The following is a 25,597-nucleotide window of genomic DNA, read 5'->3' as shown; positions in this document are numbered from 1 at the left end:
AAGTACGACGTTGGTTGAAAACAAGCACACGGGCTATCTGATGGTAAGTTGTTACAGTGGCTTATAAACGCCTGCAACTACAGAGCTGTCATCGACCATTAAGAAACCTTTTTTTAAGAACCATACTGTAGTCTCGAGAAGACCTCGGCATGAACTTTCACTGCCGGGGTTTGCGGAAGAAAATTTCATAGAAATCTTACACACATCAGTAAAAACTAATTCGTAAAAATGTTAGCTAGTGTATGTGTCAAATACTAACTACATATATGTGGTATTTTCTATAAAAAGGGACCTTATTGTCGATTGCGCTTACGCCATTATTAACGATGCTCCGATATAAATACAATGCCGCGCGGTGCCGTGCGGCGTAAGCGCCATCGACAATAAGGTCCCTTTTCATAGAGAATGGCCCATATACATAAAAGCCAATTTAATAAAATGTAATTTTATATGTTAGGGTATGAACGTCACCTGCAATGTTATCTAAAATTATGCATAAAAGTAAACCCACTATTCTGTTACTTTTAGTCGTCCGAGTGGGTGTATGTAAGTCTTTTCATTGGGCCTAATCTACAAGCTAAATGGTGTACAATTCTGCATATAAGTATGTCATTATGGATGCAAATTGCTCAAATATGCCGACTACTATCATAAGTGATGTAATTCCTCACCCAAATCTAGATCGTAGCAAATTAATATGAATAATATGAATTTAATAATTAAAACTATAGAATCAACGTTAAGATCCAATAATAAAGTTGTCAGTCCATTTCGTCATTTCCATTTTGACAAAAAAATCAGGAGCAATTTCCAGCGTGCCATTAATTTATTATCCCACGCTGACGGATACATCAGATTGGTGCTTCGTTCTCGAATACGTGTCAAAATTATATTGAAAACATATTGGTTACCTGGGCTATCTTTAAAGCCACATAATATGTAGTGTGAAAATCTGAAAATAATCATAGTGGTTACATATAGGTAGATAGCAAATAAGCGTGCTTTCGTAAGTCTGTTTTCTTTTACAGGTCACCGTTTCTCGTAAAATTTTGTGAGCAGAGAGACTATCGCAAAAAACTAAAATCGAAGTTTCGTTATCTGCTTTCTATCGCATGAATATGAAAGAGCGATAGAAATGCAGTTAACCCCAAGGTTCGATAAATAAGTATAGATATTTTTTTGTCTATCCGTTTTTGGAAAATTTTCAAAGAGTTGATCCCCTGGGGTTCGATAGAGTTACAGCACACAGCCACTAGAAAGTTTTTCCTTTTTAGCTTGGGCAAAAGTGCTTTCTTATACTTAAGAGAACATATAAGGAGATTTTTCGCCTTCTGGCTCAGGGAACCGCCTTAATAGTTTAATGTATAGTTATTGAATGTCTGTTTCTGAATGCAGCCGCTGGTTGGCATATTTTTAATGGGTAGCTCTGCATTACGGCAATCATTCAATATTAATAAGGGGTGTCATGAGATTTCTTAATTAAAACCGGCTGAATTGCATCGACTGCACTTGTCATAGTATTAATTCAATTTTGCAGAGATTTTCGTTGTTATAAAATATGGAAAATAGACTAAGAAAATGTTAATTTTATTAAAAATGCTTGAAAGTTTGAATTAATGCTGACATTGATTGAAACATTTGCAGATTTATTTTAGAATAGAATAGAATAGAAATACTCTATTTTGTGTAAAATATAAAACTTAAACTATTACATCTTATTCTAATATTATATTCTAACACCAAACTGGATGCCACTCAGCATATGCCGATGACTAAGATATTTAGCCTTGGCGCTGGTTTTCAGGGCAACCAGGGAAAACACAATTAAATTAAATAAAACAAAACTAAGCTAACATGTAGGAGAAAGTGGGTTTGTGCTTTGAACAATTAGAGAAGGTGAACTACTGGTACTTGCTTGTAAACTTAAAATTTGAAACAAACTTAATAACAAAAAAAAAAGAATTATAATAATGACATCTAGCACCGTACGTCAGCTCATGTGTTGGAAGTTTGAAGATCAATTAAATACTTTTTAATCTTACTTTTAAAAGTTGCTGTCGAAGTACAATTTCTTATAGGTGGTGGCAGATTATTCCAACACTTCGTGGCGGCGTATCTAAAGCTGCCACGAAAAGCAGACGTACTTTGTTTCGGGCCAACAAGCCGTTGAGCGCCCCGCACTTCACGCTTAGAGCACTGTATCTTATTAAATAAATATGAAGGTTTTTTTTGTATGCATGACTCCAAAAATTAACAAAGAGCGGTGTAAAGTTCGCCTGGCCGACATATTCAATAATTTATTTTTGTTTAAAAATGGAGTGATGTACGATCGGCGTGGTACATAAAAACAATATCGTGCGCAAGCATTTTGTATACGTTGTACGTTGTACCAATGTAGAAGTACGCGCCAGCAAGCAGCCACCGTAGACAACATCGGCATAACCCAACTTAGATAGAATAAATTCCGTTGGTCGGATTTTAATTAGTATTAAAATGGGGTAGCTCGTGGGTGTGTATCCTGCAGCAAGGAATGGACTAAGATGAGTCTACGAGGGGAGGCGATGTTGAGGCAAAATTGAGGCAAAGTTCGCATGACTCTGCCACAGAATAAGTAATCACGCACCGCCCCGCCCCGATTCGAATTACCTCGCCCCGCGACAGGAGATTGACGACCTTTTGCCGACCGCTGTACTGTTTTTAAGCAACTTACTCACACAATGACGCATGCGGCGCATGCCGCGTATACAGACGTGCCGTTCACACATAGAAACGCAAGTGATTTTTGATGTATAGCGTGTCCGCCCTGTGACTGCTGCATGCTGATTCAAGATAGCTGAACTGAAAAAAGCTATGTGGAATGAACTCTCGCCCGCAGTATTTTCGGACCGATACGACTTTCAAAGCCGGCAATGTACCTGCCCTTCTGGTGTTGCAGGTGTCCATAGGCGACGGTGTTTGCTTTTCATCAGGCGATTCGTCTTCTCGTTTACCTCGGTGCTGTCGGTTTTCCCTCAAACGCTCTTTTCACCGCTCCCAGTCGCTCCAGATGGCCGAGCCACCGAAGCCTTTCCGCCTTTGTCACCAATGATGTTTGGTTCAGCAACTAGTTGTTCAACTTCGGCGTTTTTGCGGATTCCCCAACTGCCATCAGGTCTCTGCGTTGGACCGAGGATTTTGCGGAGAATCTTCCTCCACCCAGCTATAGCTATAGCTATAGGAAGTATCCTTCAAAGTTAGTATTCACATCCGTATGTTAAAATAGGTCGAATTACGGTCTTGTCAATTCACATGACACACATGTTTATACTCGCGAAAAATTACATCTACTAGGTGCCAAATGTTGTTATAGGTATATCGGCATTACGTCCAATTGGTCAGATATAAGTTAAATGTTAAATTGCTTACCAGTTTCCATTAAGCCATGTCAAAGATACTGTCAATCCACGTAAGTGTCACAGGAAATATCTGAGATTTTACGCTTTACCAACCTGTCTTCATGAATGTTGATTGCTTGAATATTTATTTAATTTTAACCGTAAACTTGGAAATTTTAAGTGTCATTCATTTTACAATCTTATTGACATAACCACTTAGTAAAATGATAATTATTGGTAGAGTTCAAGAAATTAGGTAGCCTAAGGCTACTATTCGATTTCTAGATAGAATTTAAATGATTGTGGATTAATAAGTATATTTTTTTAAATATGAGCCTAGTTTCCCACTGCTGGGCAAAGACCTCCCTCCCTCCTCTTCCACGTATCCCAGTCTAGACCCGTCTCCCATCAGTTCCTATCAAAGGCGTCATTTTACGCGATTAAGTCTTGTCGTTGTGAATAATAAAGGCGTCAAGTTCATCTCGCCTCGAATAAGTACATTAAAGCTTATAATATACGGCTAATATGTATTTTAAGGGTTAATTTTTACATATTGCAAAGCTCAGAGGAAAATGTCGTCTAATCACCTCTCTAGGTACGATGAAGCTAAAGATGTGTATAGTTAAAATATGTTTAATAAAAGTTTAAATAACTGTATAACTATAATGAAACCTTAGCAATTTTAATAACAAAACTTCCGTGTGACACAGACATATTAAATATATTAATAACGGGACGGGACAGGGCACGGAGTGAAACATGTCGAGCGTTTTTCGACTTAAAATACGTGAGTGCCCCGTAATATTCATAATGAAACCTTTTTTAATTCGATCTTGCTTAAGTTGATATGAATAAGACATCCTTAGAACAGAAGTTATTGAAAAGTAGGAATAATTTTATAAGTAAATGACGAATATATGTCTCTCTCTCTCTGACTAGTCTGACTATACTAACACCTCTAATGTACAAACTACAAAAAAATACCTACTTACTTAGTAAGTACTATACTTACTTACTCCTCTGGCGCAGCGACCCAGTGTGTCTTGGCCTCCAACACGACAGTTCGCCACTGATCCCGGTCCTGTGCAGTTTCTCGCCAGTCTTGGACCTGGAGCTCGCGCAGATCAGCGTCCTCCACATCCACCCATCGGTACCTAGGTCGCCCGACCGGGCGGCGTGCTGTCGGTTTTCCCTCAAACGCTCTTTTCACCGCCCGATCGCCTCCCATTCGCTTTAGATGACTGACTTAGTAAGTAGTACTAACAAATTCAATTTAAATTAAAAAAAAATTGTTATCGTATAATTACAAGTCCAAGACAAGCCGTAACTTCTACCTTCCTTCTTATCAGCTACCTCCTGAGGTATGACATGGGGTGCTTCAAGAAGCAAGTGTTTAGGGTTCTCAAAGGTTGGCAACGCATAAGTGGCACCTCTGATGTTGCTTATGTCCATGGGCGGCGATGACTGCTTCCCATCAGGCGGCTCGTCTGCTCGTTTGCTTCCTATTACATGAAAAAACTTGCAATTTAGTTTAATCATCCTGTAAAAACAATGTTAAATACAAATCACTTTCATAGGTAATAGACTGACATTTATCAAAATACCATTATTGATTGCCATTACAATCATATGGCGGTAAACTAAAGCCTCATCACCTCAATCCAAAACGACCTATCTCACAATTCGAACCATAAACACTAAACACAACTTAGACCTTCAAGCTTAGACATTAAGGTTGGTATTGAAACGGTAATTGAATATTTTTAAGTCTTTTTGGATTTAAGAGGTTGATAGACAGGTAATGAGTGGTAATAATTAAACGACTCAACGCGTCAAATTAAATTCAAAATGGCGTCACGTCATCGAGTGACGAATCGGTAGCGCAGAGAGGGAATTAGTTTTCGACGTGTGAGTGACGGTTGAATTCAGTTTGATTTGACTGGGACTTCTGTTGGTGAAATAAACTGTGTTAAATAATGTACAACAATACGAATTCTCTCTATTGCACAAGCTCAAAATAAATTTGCAAAGGAACACACATATCTAATAAATAAATACAGAGTTAAACAACAGGCAGCCTTTATCACTAAATAGCAATCTCCGTTTAAGTATTGGAGAATTGATAATTATAAGAAATACTAATGGGCAGTGAGGAAAACGATAATGTACATTTAAAAGAAAAGAAAAACTTGGAAAAACTTGGTAATGACCGAAGAATGGTATCTCGAGAAAAGTCATGATCATGACTTACTATTTTTTTAAGTAAAATAAAAATACTTTTAGTATTTACGAGTTACGAGTTTACTTGTATTCGTAAATTTGTCCACATAAAACTTGTTATACAGTATAAACTCAGTTATTTACAACTCCGGTACTAATTTTAAACCCTCATCCCGTTAAGGGATGATTGTCGAGATAAAAAAGATCCTAATTTGGCTAATAAACTGTTCTGAAGCAAATCTGTTGAACCAGTTTGCTGACTAAGCTGAGGCTCAATTATCAAAACATCTTGACTAGAAATTTTCATATTTATTACATTAGTAAGATCCCTTTCGTTACCTTTCTTTACCTCCTTAACATTATTTTCCAAATCAAAGAAACACGTAAATTGTCCAAAACTTGCATTGATAACGCGTTAAAAATCCCAAAAACATCTCTGAAATAACTTCTTGATTTAAAATACAAAGAAATTGTGCAAAACTATTGCATTTAAAACACGTCTCAAAACTCATAATGAGCATCCCAAACTCACCTATTTCCTTTTTTTGTGCCATTCACAGCACTACCGAGAAAGTCCCTATTGCTGTTTGTTACACAAATCACTCAGTATCGCTCATAATTTTGCCAGGCACGTCAAATTTGACAGATTTATGACATTTCTTTTACGAGTTAGCAAGCGACACTATCTGACAGTGTAGGGTTGGTGATTGTGATTTATTTTTGAGACGTTATTTGTGATGTTCAAGTTTGTGGATAAAGTTATGTTCTGCAGGTTAATGTACGTAACTCTTCGAAAAATAAATAAAGATCGTTTTTATTCTCCTGTAAATTATAAATAGGTACTTACCCACTTACTTAGACCATTTTAAACTGCGATTTACAAAAAAATCATACTTAAAGTTTCATTCGTTTTTTCTGATCAGATGTGATCAGATTTTTTTGTTATTTCTAGATTGAAATCATTATAAAAGGTTGATTATAAAATTCACTTTCAAACTGGGTTTTTCGCTATTTCGTGGTTGGTCCCATAGTAAAAGTTGCTCTGTATAATCCAAAAACCTCCATGGCAACGAGAATATATTTATTTTTTAGCCAACCTGTATATATTGGGGAAGCCGAAGCTACTCTTCCCTGAGTGTCTCTGAGGGTCTACCGCGAACCACGTTCGACGTGTTGCCTCTCTGTCGTACTTGTAAATTCGTGCTTAAGTGTAACAGGGAGGCAACACGTCGAACGTGGTTCGCGGTAGGCTCTCAGGGCGGGGCATCGACTAAAAAAACTTTAAAATCAAATATACATATTACAATACAATAATTTTAAAATATCAATTAAATTTAGAATTTTGGAGCAAAAGAGGCACAGTTTAAGACTCATGAAACTTTTGACAGCCCTAAACGTTGGGTGCTTTGCTTCCTTGCTTAGATCCCTTATCCTGGCGTGTAGTCACGGTTACAAAAGTTAGTTTAAATTAACCGACTTAGGCACACTGCACACTATACCCAGCTCAAATATATAACAAATTGCCGACTAACTTTAAGTCACTAAGTATATTATGAAAAAATAAGCTAATGACATTATTGATTCATAAATGCTATTATTCCATTGCAGTTTATTTAAATGACGACTTAGAATGATATGTATTATGACAATTTGTTTTATCTTTTTAATATGCATCTAATATTGATACTAATAATAATAGAAATCGATATTTTATATTTTGACATCTACAATTCTTATAAACTATGTACCTGATATTCATTATTGTTTTGTCATAGCTGTAAGTAGGATTACAAACTCGTACTTGTTGAGCATTTTTTATGAAATAGGAGGCAAACGAGCAGACGGATCACCTGATGATAAGCGATTACCGCCTCCCATGGACACCCGCAACACCAGAGGGGTTGTAAGTGCGTTTGCCGGCCTTGGTGGGAATACGCTCTTTTCTTGAAGGTTTGAAGATCATATCGGTCCAGAAATACCGCAGGCGACAGTTCATTCCACAGTTTAGCTGTGCGAGGCAGGAAGTTTCTAGAGAAACGCACAGTTGAGGACTGCCAACCATCTAAGTGGTGAGGATGGTAATGATGGAAAGTTTACTTTCTAGTATTAAGTTCAATGTTTTTGTACGCCGTTTGGTAAAATATAGTGAAACTGTACATATATAAACTGACCACCACTGTAATTGTACCTATATTTACAAATAAAACACTTACTTACTTACAAAAACAAAAAAAGGCCCCTAAAAATAATGTGTCTGTTGATTAGAGTTTTGAATGATTCACGGTTAGTTTCACTAGACTTATATTGACCCGTCACCCGTCACCCGTGAACATGATGCATGTAACTGCGTCGAAATATCGGGAGCTCACAAATAATACAAAAGGTAATCACGGTCTATATCCCGGTCAATATAAGTCTAGTGTCTGTTGATGATACAATTTTGAAATATGGTAAAGTCAGTGACTTAGATGTAAGGCAGTAGGTTATTATCTAATTTTGGCAGCCCTATATGTGTGTGGTGTTTAGGCGAAATTGCTTATCTGTTGTGGATTCAAGGTTACAAAAGTTAGGACGAGTTAAGGCGGAGTTAGATTCACTACTTCGAACTTACTTACGTAAGTTACCTACATATATTATATCAAAGATATATGTAACTCAGAATAAGATAAATTAATCATAAGGAAAAAACGTGCATCGGAAATCAAGAAAAAGTCTTTCCTGAATAGATGGCGCCACACCTTTGGTCTATACTCGGCTAGACAATTTTAACACATATCAGTGAAAAAGTTATATGGCATTCTAAAAAAAAATAATTTAGCCATATATAGGTACAATTTTTGATATTTTTATACATTTTTGTTTTTAATTATTTTTGTGTGCCTATAGATGGCAGTAAATTTACTGTGACTATAAACTTTACTACGAAAATAACCCTCTATACTATATTTTCTCTTTGATAATAATGTAGTATGTAAATGTATTGAGGTAACTTTGATAAAGAGATTATTTTGAAAACCGCTAATATTTACTTAAAATGATTGTAAATACAATAAATTGAAACAATGACATTTGACTTAAACTAAGCGAGTTTAATATTCGTATTTAAACTGTTGTGAGACATACTAACATTAAATAATTTCACGGTTTAGACACTTGCTTTTAGTCACCCGCGCGACATGTTACACATATACATAGTGTGTATGAGTGGCAGTACGCAAAGCACGGCCGTCGTGAACGCTGCTCGCACTGTTACTACTGTTAGTGCTTGAGAAAGGAGACCTAGGCTCTCCGAAACATGTCGCGCGAGTGACTAAAACAACTGAGTCTAAACCGTGAAATTATTAAGTTTAATTCTTAAATATGTCATTAAATTACACTTTCTTCCTCTTGCATTGTTCTAACTTCCTGTTCCCATTTTACTTCAAACACTAAACTATAAAAAACTTAAAAAAACACATACACTTTAAAGCAAGTAACTTTACAAAATAATTCTGAATTACTTCTTAAATCTATAAAAACTAATTAGGTCGTTACCTTTTTAGGGTTCCGTAGCCGAATGGCAAAAAACGGAACCCTTATAGATTCGTCATGTCTGTCTGTCTGTTTGTCTGTCCGTCCGTATGTCACAGCCACTTTTCTTTGAAACTATTAGAACTATACTGTTGAAACTTGGTAAGTAGATGTATTCTGTGAACCGCATTAAGATTTTCACACAAAAATAGAAAAAAAAACAATAAATTTTGGGGGTTCCCCATACTTGGAACTGAAACTCAAAAAAAATTTTTTCATCAAACCCATACGTGTAGGGTATCTATGGATAGGTCTTCAAAAATTATATTAAGGTTTCTAATATAATTTTTTTCTAAACAATAGTTTGCGCGTGAGACACTTCCAAAGTGGCAAAGTGTGTCCCCCCCTCTGTAACTTCTAAAATAAGAGAATGATAAACTGAAAAAAATATATAATGTACATTACCATACAAACTTCCACCGAAAATTGGTTTGAACGAGATCTAGTAAGTAGTTTTTTTTTATACGTACTCACGTACGTTTTTTTTTAAATATATACTCACGTTTCACATAAAAAATACATTGTTAAAATTATGTAATGTACGGAACCCTCGGTGCGCGAGTCTGACTCGCACTTGGCCGGTTTTTATCTCAGTGGACCTTTAAACTAGACCTAAGTAGTTAATAATGTTTTATTTCTTTCAACAATTGCACTTTTCCAGTAAACCATTAATTTTTAAATTAAAAATTAACTCCATATATTTGACAAACGAGGCCATTGGCATTAAATTAATTATCATTAATTTTCGCAAAATGGCGAATTATTACCCACGTCACCGGAGCTTTTAGCTACCGTTATCAACACATTAATTAGTATTTAACACTCATTTAACTTACTAATTAACGAAAATACATTGTAAAAAGGCGTATCTCCATAAGCGCTACAGGCGCTTTAAGTTCTTCTAGCGACTTATGACATTTGGCATAATGTTTCCAACATTATCTTAAATACATAAAGTTCCTGATTGACTAAAAGTCAAAACCGAATGTGTAAACCAGATGTTAAAACGACGGTTGAAGACTAACACAAACCCGGCGCCAAGCTACTCCCATACAATTGATGTTACGGTCTCATTTCAAAACGATAATATGCTTAAATGTTTTTCATTCCGTCAGTACAAAAATTTGTTTCTGCAATTAAGAGCAAATGAACAAATAATTACTCTGCTACTATTAGGGCAAATAATATAATTGATTTTGATAGTTTACTATTGTAAAATTAAGTTAAATTAATGCATGTCACGTTTGTGGTTTCAAATTCGCATTGTTTAGTTCTTTAGCACTAGATCTAGAGTACTTTAATTGAATTGTAAAACAAGTCTTGTCTGAGCAACCATAATTATCTAATTTCAGTAGTGGAAACTGTTTTGGCTTATGTATGTATTCAAGTGTAATATCTATATGTGTCATTTTTCGCTGTTTGTTTCCCATTATCAATAAAAAAAAAACATAAAACTTATGAACCTCCAGCTAAATAACATATTATATCTATGACTGGTACAACTGGGTAGCTAAGGGTGTATGTCCAAAAAATACCGCAACCCCTTTACGTCCTTTCGCATGCGACATACGACATTTATTTTACATACTGCTTTCAACTTTATCATGAATACATAAATTATTAACTTGAACTTGATTGACAAAAGGTCAATGTTTAAAAGATAAAACGAAATATTGAAACCGCATGTTTAAACGACGGTGAAAAATCGATTAACATAATTCTTCTTCTCTCGTGTCGAGGTTCCCCTAAACAGTGGATGCCCAGAAAGCAGCGGTGCTGACAGCCCGGACCGTGGCGTCTCTCAGATCGGATTCAGAGCAGGAGTGCGGGCACGCGGGGCAGTCCAGCAGGTGCACCATAGTTTGCGGTGCTGTGTCGCAACCACATTGGGTAGAGTGGCCACGAAGCATTAACATAATGATTCGTAAGTTTCGAATATATACTTAAAGATAAAGATAAAAAGATAAAAATAAATTTATTCAAGTAGGATCTGTTGGATCGCTTTTGCATCGTCAAAAATCTACATTTCATCTTACACGAAATTAATACTAAACTAGAAATAAAGCATGCATGCGCATAAAGTGCGATTACCTAATGGTAGTTACATAAAAATTATACATACCTACTTGTTGGCTGAATCAGCATTTTGCATCGTCAAAAACAAAATTATAAGCACAATAATCAAATTCTAACAATAATAGGTATATAATAAATTTACAATAATTTCCAAAACAGACAAAAAAAGAAGTTTTAGGTAGGTACATTAAACAGTTATTTAAAGGTCTAAGTTATATAAAAATAATTAATTATTAAGCTTCATGCAGTCGTTCTTGTTTTGATTCAATTTAGGCCAAGCAGTTTTATCGTTAAGATACTCTTCGACACTGTAGTATCCTTTTTTCATTAAGGAGGTTTTTAAATATTGTTTTAAAGCTTACAAATTAAACACCTCTTTGGGCAATTTGTTATAGAATAATATACATTGTCCCAGAAAAGATTTATAAATGTTTAATAAACTTTCGTTCAATTATGTGGATTATCAAAAAATGGCTACTGTTTTTAAAGATAATTGAAGGCTGTGGCCTTCATGATGTGTTGAACCTCACACTCCATAGTTGACATTCATCTGAAGACTAAAATTTCTTTTAAATCACTTTAAATTAAACAACATCAAAAACTTTACGTCCGTATCAATTTTCAAATGATATACTTGTATAAATAATATACCTGTATTTCCAGTTCAGTAAGGCACGAATTACGTACGTAAGTTAAAGTCAGCGTTAAAGAGGCCGATTCCGATTTGACATTCTGTTAAGGTTTTGATCTTGTTTTGATACGACCTTGCCTGTCGCTCACGGTAATTGGTCACCGTACGCGCGCGTTGTATAGTTGTGTCATTGAGTATTTTGCTCGCTTATTGGTGCGCTTGAGATGCACTGCGAACCATGTCAAGGTCATAACAATTTTTAGTGCTCCGCACAAAACTTTTTCACGGTGCGCTTATGGGATCAGTGGGATCACATTGGTCTTGCAAATCGATTAAATGCGTTTTTCTTGGAGACAGTTTCACGTAACCTAAAATTTGGAACAGCTTCCGCGGACGCTTCGGCTGTGGAATGAGCTCCCTGCCGAGGTTTTCTCGAGGGGCTACAGTATGGGGTTCTTCAAAAAAGGAGTGTACAGGTTTTAAAAGGGTCGGCAACGCGCATGTTTTGTGTTGTAGGCGTCCATGGTGACTGCTTACCATCAGGCGGGCCGTATGCTTTTTTGCCACCGTTGTGGTATAAAAAAAAGGTGAAGTTATTTACTACCTACCACTAACACCGAAAATAAGTCAAATCAGCTTATTTAAATTAGAATCGGCCTCAAAGTCAACGTTCTAAAAATATCCGTCCGTCTGTTTCTTGACAGATTTACCGGTGCTTACGCAGCCTTTGGCGGAGGCTCGATTTGATGTTGTCTTCCAATAATCGTTAAGACAAGACGTTGTTTATGGGATTAAAAAATATGTCAGCTTTTTACTGCGTTTAAATTGGTTTATACGAGGTTAGGGCGTAAGTGCACAGTTTGACGTAAGGGACAGATAATTACAAGAAAATAGTTTCTTAAGGTTATATTTACTCGTAATTACCGACTTAGCTAGCTAGATGCAGACATATTTTATAATTGCATTCCTTATGATCGCTGCAGTGCATTTTTTGATGACGAAAATTTTAGAATCACATATTTTACGTTGATTTTTTAGATATATTTGCCTGGTTATAAGATTAATGACGTCGGTAATGACTAATATAATAGGCACTGAATTAAATTATCTACGTAGTTTATCTATTTACAAGATATTGTGATGGCACTACTTAGTAACCAGTTGATTAAGACATTTGTTATTGCTCTGGCTATTGGAAAATGTTATAAATCGAAATTCAATGCCGTACACATACTCGTAGGCATTTCATGTACATTATAATATAGGCAAATGTCAATACTACTTCATCGCCAAGGCAATAAGATAAGGACCTCAAACTAGGAGCCTGAGAAACTCATTCCCAGTAGATACTAAATTCCATAACAACAAAAGCATAACGCACTGAAAACATCTCAGAAGGGCATCTACTATCCCCGCATCTGTCCGTTCATAAATCTGTCGTATGAAAAGAATTAAAACGTTCCCCTTTGTGGACGGCTGAATAAATCTTAGATATCTCCCGGAGACGGCGATATTTTACAAGTTTTTGACAGGGAAGATGGCTTTCCGAACGCCACCTGCCCAAGGAGTTTTTTAGATTGACGGTGTGGCATTTGGGTTAGGGTTTTAAAATTACTCTTAAAGAGTAGATCTAAGATAGCCCCAATTAGGCTTATAAGTAGTCGAATGTTAGGTATTTTCGAAAGATGGTGATACTTTACAAGTTTTTGATAGGGAAGATGGCTTTCCGAAACCATCTGCCCAAGAAGGGTTTTCAAGTTTGTTATATTCTATAAAATTCTTTTTTTAAGGTGCCGTACCCAAAGTGTAAAAACGGGACCCTATTACTAAGACTCCTCTGTCTGTCTGTCTATCTGTCCGTCCGTCCGTCTGTCTGACACCAGGATGTATCTCATCTCATGAACCGTGATAGCTAGACAGTGGAAGTTTTCACAATGATGTATTTCTGTTGCCGCTCTAACAAATACTAAAAAGTACAGAACCCTCGGTGGGCGAATGCGACTCGCACTTGTCCGGTTTTTTCCAATGCATATACAAACATTCGAATAAAATAACCTGTCTTGAACATTAAAAAAGTCTTCACCGCCGTATGTCCCTCGATAAGCAAGGGCATCACCATAAACACCGTACCATACTGTTATTGGTTCGTCGATTTATCCTTTTTTCAACTGACAATTTATTGACCTAACTGACTCGGTTTGATTAAAAGGTGCCGCGCCAAGGTGGGTGTCACTTCATATAAAAAGGGACTACGTCAAATGGCGCTTACGTCACATTTGTTTTGAAGTATCGGTATTCATGACGTGAGTGCCAATTGCCATACGCTCTCGTCGCACTTGATGAATATTTTTTTTGCAAGTTAAGGATTTAACTACTGAAGGGCACTTTTGTTATTAAGTAGGTATTTACTGAGTTGTAACAAAACTCAAAACCCTTTAAAGCATTAAGCCTTAAGCTAACTAACACCTAACTTGCTGCAGGTGGTGTTTAGCTTAAAGTTAAAGGAAGTGGCGGTTGGAACTGGTTGGGTTGGTTAGGAGTGGGGATGGAAAAAAGTCAGTACACTTACTTTTCAAAATAAAAATCTTTATTTTACTCTGAAAATCGTGTTACGTTGCCTAGCAAGTTAAAGAAACTACCTGGTTATTTATTATATCTTCGAATGAAGCGATTCACATAATAGCGATCGAACTTCACTTCAAGAAGTTCGTTTGATCATCTAATATATCAGTTTAACCAAATCATCAAGACTAATATTCGAAGATGTTTTAATTATTTTTAATTTTCACGTGTCCTCCCAACTTACGAATCCCGATCTTACGCGCCAAATAGTACTTAAAGCCATTTTTCCATATTTAAGGCAAATAAGCCTTTTCAATACAAAAACAGTGCTTATTTAATACAAAACACTGGTATTTTAAGTATTTCTGAAACTAAAGGGGTGTAAAATAGAATTTATTTGAGTTTAACATAAATTAAAAAACAACTATCATAACAATTTAAATCTTCTAATCTTATCAGTAAGGTTTAAATTGGTTTGTATTATTTTGTTAATAATATATTTTCTATAAAAAAAGACCTTCCTGCCGATGGCGCTTACGCCATTATTAACGATGCTCCGATATAAATACAATGCCGCGCGACGCTGTGCGGCATAAGCGCCATCGACAATAAGGTCCCTTTTCATAGAAAATGCTACATATAGGCTTATTGACAGACAAAACACGTTAATCAAGTCTAATAATTACACTCGTCATTTAAACTAGTACGTTGCATTCCAGTTTTTTTTATGTCCGAAAGGTTTTTACAATAAATTATTATCATTAAAGTCAATTGACGGTGGAGACTTTATATGGACCGCCTTTTGAAAAGCAATTTAATGTCTACTTGGCGATATGCTGCCTGTTTATATTTATTACAATTTTAATGCGGTTCACTTTCGAGATAAATACCTGAGTTTATATAAGTTGCGCTACAGGGCGGACACGCTATACATCAAACATCACTTGCGTTTCTATGTGTGAACGGCACGTCTTTACACGCGTCATGCGTCATTGTGTAAGTTGCTTAAAAACAGTACTGCCGGGTTAGCACATGATTGGCGCGACAGTATCTCGCCGCGAGATAGACTACCCGTCCCTCTTTAATTATTGCAGTTAGAAAAAGACGGGCAGTCTATCTCGCGGCGAGATACTGTCGCGCCAATCATGTGTGCTTGGCCTACTGAGCGGCCGGCAAACGGCCGTCAATCTGGTGTCGCGGGGCGAGGTAATTCGAATCGGGGCGGGGCGCGGTGCGTGGCCGTTCTGTATGATAATACTAGTATATTGTGATTGCGCCACACATTAAATACATAAAACATATGTTTCACTTAAAAAAAATACTAGTCTCTAATGTCAAACCAAATTCTCGTAAAGGACATCTGTCGAAGTGTAAATGTCAGGATCAGCATCAATAATTGGGGCATTTTCTATGAAAAGGGACCTTATTGTCGATGGCGCTTACGCCGCACAGCGTCGCGCGGAATTGTATTTATATCGGAGCATTTTTTATAATGGCGTAAGCAGTTAAGCACCATCGACAATAAGGTCCCTTTTTATAGAAAATACCACAATTACGCACAACTGCATTAAATTACAAAACAAAGTTGTAAATTATTTTACCTAACTACTTTCTTGTTACCAAACGACGACTCAACATAATTTACTACAAGATAAGATATTAAATACCTTTTATTATTTTATTCACACAAATATCATAAACCCTCTATGATGCCTTCAAAATCCGTAAATGGCCAACATTAAGATAAACTGTGTCGTTACAGCAATTTTCTTATCTGTGAAAATGTTGTAATGGCTTCAGTCACATGCAAAAACTTACAGCTAAGATGCCAAAACGCTTATGCGGTAGAGATAATACATACAATACAATCAGAATTAAACATATTCTATAAAATAAAATATAAAAACAAAACAAAAACGATCAAATAAGTTCAGGTCAAATCAACAGACATCACACATAAATTTAATTAAACGACACAGAGGAGAGGATGCCAAACTTAAACTTAAACACATATACAATATGAGGTTAGTGAATATATCAAAGAAACTTTATAATATGTGTGTAGATAAAATAGTGTCTTTAACTGTACATAATTAGAAATTAAAATACGAGTATGAGTTTAAGAAACGAACGATGTGAGTGCGATCTTTTTTTTATAGGATACATTTCGGAGAGTGTGCCGAGGAACTGCACCTTATTCCTCCGTCCCATTTTTACCATCGAACCACAAGACAAACGGCACTCCGGCATCGCTTCATGGTAGGAACTCCAAAAATACGCACGAAGCGTTTTGCTTCCACATTTCTTATGCGAACTGCCAAGGAGTGGAACGCCCTGCCCGAGTCTGTGTTTCCGCATGAGTACAATTTGGGGCTCTTCAAGGCAAGAGTTAATAGGTATCTCATAGGTAAGCGTGCTCCACCGTAGACCACATCATCACTTACCATCAGGTGGGATCGTGGTCAAACGCCTGCCTATTTATCATAAAAAAAAGATCACACGAATTCATTATGTAGCAGTCACATAAATGACTATTATGATAAAAAATATTATACTATATAATACTACTATTACATCGGACCTGAACCCCACAGAAACAGCTTATTTTTGTACAGATAAGTATAGAAAGTATTAATATTAATTCAGTAAATTACTAATTTTCTATAAATTTACCTAGATTTCGTTATATGATTCAACAAGTGGCATCATCCCATTTGAAGAGCTCCTTTTATTTCTTAAGAATCCCACAAAATAATAAATGGGGCATTTTCTATGAAAAGGGACCTTATTGTCGATGGCGCTTAATTCAATTAAAAACAAATTCGTATTGTTGTTACTGCGTTGCATTCTGTCAAAAAGTTACTCAGTGCAATTTCTTTGAAGTTTTCGAATTAGTGTTATAATTTTCCTCATAATAAAATATTAACTACAGTCAGAGACATTTTTATTGTACTGCATATGTGGTATTTTCTATAAAAAGGGACTTTATTGTCGATGGCGCTTACGCCATTATAAACGATGCTCCGATATAAATACAATGCCGCGCGACGCTGTGCGGCGTAAGCGCCATCGACAATAAGGTCCCTTTTCATAGAAAATGCCCCATATTTTTATTGACATTTAAAACCATGATACAACAACGACAAGCATGTGTATGTCAAAGAAAAAAATCCTCAATCCTAAAACACATCGACAAATCTTTATACAACAATAGAACAAGAAAAACAAAAACGAAAACTAAAGAAGCAGTAATAAATTGGGTCGCTATCACTGCATCGCACGTCACTATATCGCATTACTACAATGTCCGTTTGATACCGAATTTATTACGAGCAGTGATGTGCCTAATATTCCTGATTGCGGGAATATTATCTGAAAAAGCGGAATAAGTCGGGACGCTATCACTGCATCGCACGTCACTATATCGCATTACTAACATGTCCGTTTGATACCGAATTTATTATGAGTAGTGATGTGCCTATTAGTCCCGTTTGCGAGAATATTGTCCGAAAAAAGCGGGAATATATCGATGCGAATCACTATATCGCATTACTACAATGTCCGTTAGATACCGAATTTATTATGAGTAGTGGATGTGCCTAATATTCCCGGTAGTAGGAATATTTCCTGAAAAAAGGCGGGAATGAATTGGGTTATCAAAGTATCTTACGACATTATCGCATTACTACGTCTTTGAATACTATGACAACTTTCATTCAAATGCAATGAACCAATAATAAATATACATATCTCTGTTTCAGCCTTCTGTTATTAAATTTGGCATTATTATTACGCTGCACAAATTTCTTCAACGATATAATAACTTGTAATAGGCGCCACCACGCAGCCTTCGATCATGATTTTGAGAGCAAAAGTAAAAAATTCTCAACGAGAATTCACACTTTTGTATGAGATTTCTGAACACACAACTTCTGAGTTCCCGCGTGAGACATCTGTCACCTCATTGTCGTATGTCATGCATGCCAAACATTGAAACACATGTATCTCACACCGCCCAGCTAGCATGCTATGCACAATAAAGTGATTACTGCTACTACTACTAATATATTGTTAAATTTGCTAAGAAATAGCCAATGTCCACGAGATTCCTGGAAACTTTGACATTCCCCATGAACATTCCCACGAACGCCACATCACTAGTTTGATATCGAATTTATTACGAGGGCTTATTCCGAATCACTCGAAACGCGTCACTCGCTTCTCATAAATTGTGTGACATATCGCTCGACTCAACTTATAAAACCAAGAAATCACTCAGCTTATTTCTTCGCCGTAGTCTGTAAGTCAACGTAATAAAGGTGATATTTGATTTTTCATTGCGCATTTATAAATTGGTTCATCGTATCTTATGTCTTGTCTCATATTAATGATGGTTTTGGTTTTTTTCTCAAGTATTTTTAAGGTTTGGAAGGAATTCTCAGGGTTTTAGTCACCGTTTCAAGAAGCAACATTGATGGGTTCTGAGAATATATGGTTGATTAAAAACATTTTAACCATATATTATATTAATGATTATTGGAATCAGTTATTGGAGTTGGAAATGTATGGATGAGGTTAAGATGATATCGAAGTTGATCGGAAGTAGCTAATCGTAGTCAAATGGTCAAAACGTTTTCCTAATTTGATATATACAATTTTTGTTTTACATGTTGTATAATGTATAGTTATCTATTTTATGTTTTAATTGTTTTTTAACATAAAATTGTCATTTCCAGATGCGGGGCAGTGAGCGGGGCGGCCGGCGGGCGTAGAGATGCGCTCAAAACAGCAGCCGCGACCATCATACCGCTGGCTTAACACTAACGAAAACGGTATGTTTTAGCCTTTATATATTACTTACAACTGAAAGCAAAAGCAAATGTCTTACAGCAACCTAAAGAACCTGGCCGAGGACCGCGAAAACTGGCGCATACTCCACCGACAATCCATGCTCTTAAATTATGATGATGATATTACTTACTCCGTTGGCTGAGTGACCTAAAATGCGACTTCGACTCAAGACAGCGCCAGTTTTCTCGGTCCTGCGCTAATTATCGCCAATAGGAAATATTACGCGAAATTCTGCATAGGGGGCGCCAGGGCGCCACTACTGCAATCTGAGGGTCTATCGTGAAACAAGAAAATTTCTTTATCTAACATCTCTGTCACGCTTGCATATTCGAGCCACTAGTATAAAGACATATATAAAATGATATGTCTATTTACTAGTGGATTTTTTAAATGAGTTTGTTTTGTACACATTATAAGCGGGGATTAGAAGCCTACTATCAGTTAATTTAATCGCAATTGTAAAATAATACCTTATCATGCACATCCAACGATAAGACTTTGTTATAAATTGGATGTCATGACGAAATATTCGCAGTACATCTGTTTATAACGAGCAATGAGTTTCACTGGTAAAGTGGCCATCGTGACTGGTGCTGCCTCCGGGATAGGAGCTGCCACAGCCATAGCACTAGCCACAGAAGGTGCCAAAGTCGCCCTGGTGGATAAAGACGAAGCAAAACTACAAGAAGTCGCCAAGCATTGTGAACAGCATGGCAACAAACCTCTCATCATCAGAGCAGATGTCACTAAAGACGAAGACGTCAGAACCATAGTGAAAAACACGATCGAAGAATTTGGACAGTTAGACGTGCTGGTCAATAGTGCGGGGACTACCAGACGTTCATCTGTCTTAGACGAAAATCTTATGGAACATTTCGATGTACTTATGAACACGAATCTGCGCCCCATGGTATATTTGACACACCTCACTGCTCCGTACCTGATCAAGACTAAGGGTAACATCGTCAATCTTACGAGCATACTTGCATTACGCGTCTTATTTGGAAGTCTCTTGGCGTATGCGGTTTCAAAAGCAGGTGTAGATCACTTCACTCGCTGCGTTGCCTTGGATCTAGCTCCACATGGAGTGAGAGTAAATGCCGTGGCTCCGGGATGCACTAAGACGAACATGCTAGAAAATGCAGGGCTGTCACTGTCAAACGTAGAGGCGACAATGGAGGCTTGGAGGATTAAACGTACTGTGTTGAAAAAGTTGTCGGAGGCTGAAGAGATAGCAGATGTAATTATGTTCCTGGCGAGTGATAAGGCTAGGAGCGTTACTGGATCCACGTACGTTTGTGACAACGGGGGACTCTTGACATAAGTGTTCAGAAGCTAGAAGGAAGGAAGGTTCGATTACAGCAGACACTGCAATTAACCTATGGGATAAAAGTTATCCGCTCTCCTTGTTAACTTATATTTATGTAAAAAAAATAAGTTAAACAGTTTTATTTGAATCAGAATAGTGTACCAAAGACTAGAAAACTTAAATGGGGCATTTACTATGAAAAGGGACCTTATTGTCAATGGCGCTTACGCCGCACAGCGTTGCGCGGCATTGTATATATATCGGAGCATCGTTAATAATGGCGTAAGCGCCATCGACAAAAGGTCCCTTTTTATAGAAAATGCCACAAATATTATACTAATCGGAGTCCCACATACTACCAGCGTTCCTTTTCTGGATAGTACTCATGTAAGACGGGTATAAATGCAGACTTTCGTGTTGAAATTTTAGGCCACTTTTCTACACTGTCAGTGGATTAAGTATGGAAGCTTTTATCAGACAACAGTTTACCGTATGCTGACCGTAATTCCCAATTTTTGAAGACATATAATGGGTTTATGATGTATATGTGTTATGATATGTGTGTGTGTGTGTTGTTTATTATAATAATAATAAACAATGTGTGCAGATAATCGTAAATATCTGTTGGAGTGACCAACATTAGGTACCGACTAAAAAAGTTGACTGTATTTAATAGTTAGTTACGATACAAGTGCGAAAAATAAGATATTCGCAACGAGTGGCGAATTATCGAAACGATTAGCAAATTACCTATTCGCACGTGTATAGTACAACGTTTTACAGTACATAGAGCTTTTAAAATTATCGACGTAGTTACATAATGTGCTTATTACAGCACCTGGTGTCGTAATGTAGCACCAGATGTACTGAAAAATAATTTATTTCAAACCATGCATAAAATAATGCACCGAACATTAATAGAGAACAATTTCTATTTTATAAATCATATAGAACTATAAAATAATACATATTTCATATAATAAATTCCATAGTGGCAAATCGTTTTGATTAGTTCGAAAAAAGAAACTGATTTGACTAGTAATCAAATACCGTATAAGTTGACTGGTAGAGAATGGCTTGTAGCATTAAGTCCGCCTTTTGTACATTTGTATTTTCTTTTGTGCAATAAAGATTAAATAAATAAATAAATAAGTCAAATAAAATCGACATCACATCGTTTTCTTTAGACATTTTTATGAGACCAGAGGGTCAATTTTCTATGAAACTATTATATGAAGCTAATGTGCAATATAACGGTAATTTATATCAAATTAAGTAACGTTACGCTATAAGACGTAATACCTTTATCACTAAGAAAGCGTCTTTTAAAACATACAATGGAACATTTCATTCTTCCCATAGTAACTCAATTACGTACAACCTAGTGTTAAAACAGCTTAAGTGCCATGTATTTTGTAACAAAATACTACGTTTAGTAGAAAGCAGTTATAATCTGAATATTTACGCCTATTTAATCATTGCCGTCTTGGATATTTTAGACTAGAATTTTTAGAGCATTAGAAATTGAATTTTATTTAAAGGGTGGAAAGGTTGGAAATGGTTAAATGCAACAGTTATTACAGGTCTGTTAGATTTATATTTATTTCGATGAGTACTTGAAAACACATTACCTCCGTTCAGCAGTTGGGTAAAAAGCTTCTACAGTCGAAGGCAAAAATATCGATCCTGACAAATGGCTCAAAAATATGTGAACACGACTTGTCTTGACTTGTTGTTGGACGTTTTGTCTAAGGTGTAAAAGCGTACACATATTTTTAAAACTGTGGGAATGTATATATATTTATGCCATTGCCATGTTCTGTCTAGGTTACTGATTGTGTTTCATCGTATACAAAATATATTGATTTCATTTAGTGTATTGAATTAAATTTAAATATTTTTATATTATTCTCAAAATATGTGACATTACACTGATTTAAACTTTCACGATTTTTACTCATTATTATTTACAACGACGGGACTTAACGTCGGAGGTGGGTTTAATACTTATTTTACGCGATTAAGTCCCGTCGTTGTAAATAATAATATGTGACATTACACGGGTAAAGTTACTTTCTCGTCTCGTAGCACCGTATTAGTATTGGAGCGTTGTTAATAATAACCAAAGATAGATATAACTCCGTAATAGATGGATACAGTCTAAGGAAAAAACGTGCCTCGAAAATCAAGAAAATTTGATTCTCGTTCAGAGGGCGCTACTAGTTTTGGCCTACAGTCGTATAGATGGCGTTGACGGTTTCGTTTGTTATTTAACAATTTTAACGCATATCAGTGAAAGAACATGGGTCAAAATCATAAAAATAATTAATGCAAATAAAAAAAATCATTTATCTATATTTAAATGCATTCTATCGTATTTTTATAAATCTTCATTTTTAGTTTTAAAGCGTGTCGACAGATGGCAGTGAATTTACTGGGGTTACAAAATTTACTATGACAGTAACGCTCTAGTATCAGTTACTCTATGTAATAACGTAAGCGCCAACCTCCATAAGGTACCTTTACCCTGAAGCATCACATTATAAATTTTTCTGGTTGACATCCAAACTAGTGTCCACGCTTGACCGTATTCAAATCGACGCAACTAAACTTCATAAACAAAACCATACAAAGTCAATATACAAATGTAATAGACGCAATAACTCAGCTTTTTGTATGAACTAACCCACCGTGAAGTAATAAATAATATTTATTTTTGCTATTATACGCGTTTTTGTCAGTTGTAATGGGTGTAAAAGCGCGGGGCGGGATTTGGTCGGTGGGGCCAGCGAGAGGGCGGATTAGGTCTGAGCAAGGTTACGGCCTGCCATATCGGACCACGCTGTTTCAATGTGGAACGTGACTGTTAATATTGCACTGGCAATACTTTGCTAGCTAAATTCATAGTGAACGACAAAGCTTCGCGCAAGGTTGGTGATATTTTGAATATTTGTGTATTTGCTTTGAATAGTTGAATATTTTGTAAAATAAACATTTGATTCGTTAATTGTTGTTTAAAACTATCTTTTACCTTTGAAATATCGTAACAAATGCTATGTTCTACGTCAGGTATGGAGATTTTAGAGATATGTACTGTGTTCTGACTGCCATGTTTGTGCAAATTTAGCGTGCCCAGAGTCTAAACAATTGGGTGAAAACAAGGCGAGGTATTTTGTTATATTTTATTTATTGCATTATCAGGTATTCAGTATTCAATAAAGCACTTTTACGTACTTGTGAAGAAAACAAGAAATCATGTTTTTGGGGATTTAAATCTTTTAAAGACGTAATAAAAGAAAATATAAAAATGTTAATATGTAATGCTAAATATACTTAACATATTCCTTCTCTTAATTAGCAAAATTTTATCCACTTTTTTAGTGGATTAGCCGGTATTTCTGGACGCAATCTATTTTAGCTATCGCTCTTTATTTTAAATTGGTTATCAAAAGTATATTTGTTCTCAAACATTCAATTCGAACGTACTAACATCATTAAGATGTCATTCAGTTATCGTGCATTTCGCTTGTCCTTCCGTAGGTACGTACATGTATTAGCGCGAGCAGGAGTTTGCCTGTGTGTCTGTTTTTAAATGTTTAATGAGATGCAATTCGCTAGGCACTGTCTACACACTCGCTTGTTTCGCGGCCACACATCACTAAGTCGTTTCGTAAAACCTCTCTCTATGGCGTCCATACTAAATCACAAGATTTAATGGCCTCCCCACTTGCAATATCTTCATTATTAGTAAATAGATCTATGTAATTACATAAGCCCACCCTTGTTTTAACTTCATATATTCCAATCGTAGAAAATAAATTTTAATTTATTCTAGTTTAGATGAGCCTTGTGCGAACTCAAATTAGAATTCTGGTTTGACTATAAACTGTTTTAGTGCAGAAACGATTTTTTTATCAGTGCATACAGACCACGAATGAATTATCGGATAGAACTGGTAATTAATGTTAAATATAAAACTAATCACCATATATTTGCCTGAGCATGGGTCGTTATTCAAGAGTGTCAACTACCTATGAATTCTTGCTCACATTTATTAGAAATGTCATTATATTTTCGAATAAATTTATTTGGTAGAAGTCCACGGGGTCAAAGATGACAATATTTGATAGAAAATGCCAATTTAAACTTTAATAATATATAAAAATGTTACGTGTCTGTTCGTAATAATATCTATCATCTCGATATATTTTTTCTTCTACAATTTTTTTTAAATGTAATCAAAACAGACGATTAAAAAAACCATGAACGTGATTTGGAACAATCGTAAACTCAACGAATGAGATTCTGTCCTGGTGATGATCGCAGATCGTTTTGACTGTCCTTACATCACGCATTGTTGCAACAGGCATGTAAGGACAGGCGTGGGCTAGTTAGTAAGTAATTTATTTATTTCATCTGATTGTATTGTTATTATCTTAATGTGGTATTTATTATTTTAATGTAAATTGTATTATTATTATTATTATTTTAAATTGTAATGTTAATTGTATTTTTAAATTGTAATTGTAATTGTATGAGCTAAATAGCTTGAAATAAATGAATTTTTTTTTTATTTTTTTATTTATTTTTTTATTTTTTTTTTATTTATTTATTTATTTATTTAAACCATCGTACTAGTAAATTAAGAAAAACCGGCCAAGTGCGAGTCGGACTCGCGCAAGAAGGGTTCCGTACCATTACGGAAAAACAGCAAAAAAATCACGTGTGTTGTATGGGAGCCCCATTTAAATATTTATATTATTCTGTTTTTAGTATTTGTTGTTATAGCGGCAACAGAACTACATCATCTTTAAAAGTTTCAGCTGTCTAGCTATCACGGTTTATGAGATACAGCCTGGTGACAGACAGACGGACAGACGGACAGCGGAGTCTTAGTAATAGGGTCCCGTTTTTACCCTTTGGGTACAGAACCCTAAAAAGCAACATGTATTTTAAAGAGTAAGAGACTATTCACTGAACCACACACAGCGTCACCCAGCTGCG

At 36.0% G+C, this 25,597-nt stretch overlaps 1 protein-coding gene across 2 annotated transcripts in view; it reads left to right on the top strand.

Moving 5' to 3' along the window:
- The window catches only part of LOC134741938 (protein tiptop-like), a 475,809-nt gene that overhangs the window by 132,252 nt on the left and 317,960 nt on the right, over window positions 1-25,597 (top strand). For both annotated transcript variants that reach the window (XM_063674822.1, XM_063674821.1), the window contains exon 3: window positions 19,170-19,265. In XM_063674822.1, the coding sequence (XP_063530892.1) occupies window positions 19,208-19,265 (58 nt within the window). In that variant the 5' untranslated portion in view covers window positions 19,170-19,207. The remainder of the gene's footprint in view (window positions 1-19,169; window positions 19,266-25,597) is intronic.

The sequence above is a fragment of the Cydia strobilella genome, chromosome 6, assembly GCF_947568885.1.
Source record: "Cydia strobilella chromosome 6, ilCydStro3.1, whole genome shotgun sequence".
NCBI classification, from domain to species: Eukaryota; Metazoa; Arthropoda; class Insecta; order Lepidoptera; family Tortricidae; genus Cydia; species Cydia strobilella.
This window is presented reverse-complemented; position numbering and strand designations above follow the sequence as displayed.